Source organism: Solanum stenotomum, chromosome 7, assembly GCF_019186545.1.
Source record: "Solanum stenotomum isolate F172 chromosome 7, ASM1918654v1, whole genome shotgun sequence".
Classification (NCBI taxonomy): domain Eukaryota; kingdom Viridiplantae; phylum Streptophyta; class Magnoliopsida; order Solanales; family Solanaceae; genus Solanum; species Solanum stenotomum.
This window is the reverse complement of record NC_064288.1, coordinates 33,754,934-33,757,188: the sequence shown is the minus strand read 5'-3', so window position 1 is coordinate 33,757,188 and position 2,255 is coordinate 33,754,934. Positions and strand designations below refer to the sequence as shown.

The 2,255-nt window shown below is 41.6% G+C and overlaps 1 protein-coding gene across 1 annotated transcript; it reads right to left on the bottom strand.

Moving 5' to 3' along the window:
• Positions 1-723: 723 nt before the first annotated feature.
• Positions 724-1,545, bottom strand: LOC125869834 (uncharacterized). The gene has a single exon (XM_049550259.1). The coding sequence runs from the start codon at positions 1,543-1,545 to the stop codon at positions 724-726; it is 822 nt and encodes a 273-aa protein (XP_049406216.1).
• Positions 1,546-2,255: the final 710 nt, after the last annotated feature.

Sequence of the window (2,255 nt, the reverse complement as noted above, 5' to 3'; positions counted from 1 at the left end):
TAAGGGCATGTGAAAGTGGTTTTCTCTTGATCTTCTGGTGTGATAGATATCTGGTTGTATCCAGAGTATCTAACCAAAAAACAATACCACCCTTTCTCTGATAACCTGTCAAGTATCTGGTCCATGAATGACATTAGAAAATGGTCCTTTTTAGTCCATGAATTTAGCTTTCGATAATCCATGCACACCCTCAATTCTGTTACAGGTCTAGTCGGCACAAGCTCTCCTTTAGCATTTGGGACCACTGTTATTCCACCTTTTTTTGGTACGCATTGCACTGGGCTGACCCATTTGATGTTTGAAATCAGATAGATTTCTCCTGCATCAAGCCACTTAATGATCTCCCTTTTTACTATCTCTTGCATCTAGGGGTTCAACCTTCGCTGATGCTCCACACTGGGCATTCACTGTCCAGTCAAATCTTATAACGATATCAACTATGGTCCATCCGATCGCTTTTATGTGCTTCTGGAGTACTTCAACAAGCACTTTTATCTACCCTTCACTCAGATTTGCTGCAATAATCATTGGCAGAGTGTTGTTAGTTCCCAAGAAAACATACTTCAGATGGGATGGGAGTACTTTCAGTTCTAGAGTTGGCGGCTCTTCAATTGATGGCTTTGCAGGTGGGCTGCATCGGTTTTTTAGGTCGATATCCAACTTAATTGGATTTCGTGTATATGCACCTAACCCTGTTAGCACTGCGATCATTTCATCATATACCTAAATTTCTGAATCGTCATGATTTTCAAGTATTGACTCAAGAGGCTCATTCTTGCACAGCAGATGGCTCACACTTGCCACTGCCTCATCTATAACATCTTCAGTAGATACTACATGGATATCACTTGGTTGCTTTATGGATTTGCAGATGTTGAAAGTTACCTCATCGTCATTCACACAGAATTTCAACTTGTTACTTTCAACATCCACTAATGCTCTGCCGGTTGCTAAGAATGGCCTTCCCAAAATAATGGGGACCTCAACATTAATGTCACAGTCTAAAATCACAAAGTCAGCTGTAAATATGAACCGATCCACTTTGACCAAGATATCATAGAGGATCCCAACAGGATGCTTGATTGATCGATCTGCCTTGAGAAGTCTCACGGTAGTTGCCTTTGGTTCTCCCAATCTAAGTTGCTTGTATATGGCGTATGCCATCAGGTTGATGCTTGATCCTAGGTCACATAAAGCCTTGGCAAATTGGAGCATTCCAATAGTACACGGGATGGTGAAAGCACCAGGGTCTTCTCTTTTAGTGATTAACTCCTTTGTCATGATCGCACTGCAACTATGAGGCACTTCAATCATTTCATAATCCAAGATCCTCTTCTTAGTGACTAACTCTTTCATGAATATAGCATACCCTGGCATCTCCAGCAATGCTTCCACCAAAGGAAGGTTGATGGACAACTTCTTGAACACATACAAGAATTTTTTAAACCTCTCATCTTCATTCTTCTTTTTCAAACGTTGGGGAAAAGGTGGAGGTATTTTGGGTAAGGGTTGTATTATTTTTGGAGTTTCATTGTGTTGATTCATTGCTTCTTGTGCTTTCTTGCCGATGTTTTGATGATCGGTAATTTCTGCTTCTTTCTCACCCTAATTTTCCTCACGTTCTTCTCCTTCATTACCTATTGCTACCTTCCCGCTACGGGTAGTTACAACCAACTCTTCTTCCTCATTTTCCTTTGGCATCTTGGTTGTTAGTTGAGCCGATAGGATTTTCAATTGACCTTCCAGCATCTTGATGGCATTAGCATGAGAGTTCACCTTGCTATTTAGTGAAGAAAAATCATCTCTCATTCCTTTCAGCAAATCATCAGAACCTTCATCTTTCTTAAGAATTTGTGTCAGTAGATCATTCACCCTGGGGCTGTTGTCACTCCCCCTTGATGTCGGGCTGTCACTCAATTGAGTTTGGTATTCTTCATGATCGGTATGCTCAGTCCACTCTTGGAAATATCGCCTAGGTCCCTCACCTCTAGGGTGGTTCCAACCTTGATTTCCAACCCGCGATTGATAGTGCGGGTGGAAACCTTCCTCATTCCTTCTATGGTTCCTACCTTAATTCCCTCCCGATTTGAAGTTATTGGAAAAAGAAACCCCCTCTGTGCGAAACACTTCACAGTTGCCTTTCATGTGCTCTTGTAAATCTTCCATCCGAGACAACATCTTTTTGATGTTTTCATCCCTCTCTTTTTCTTTATTGAGTTGCTCTTGTGTCATCCTGAAACACAGAGGGGAGACTT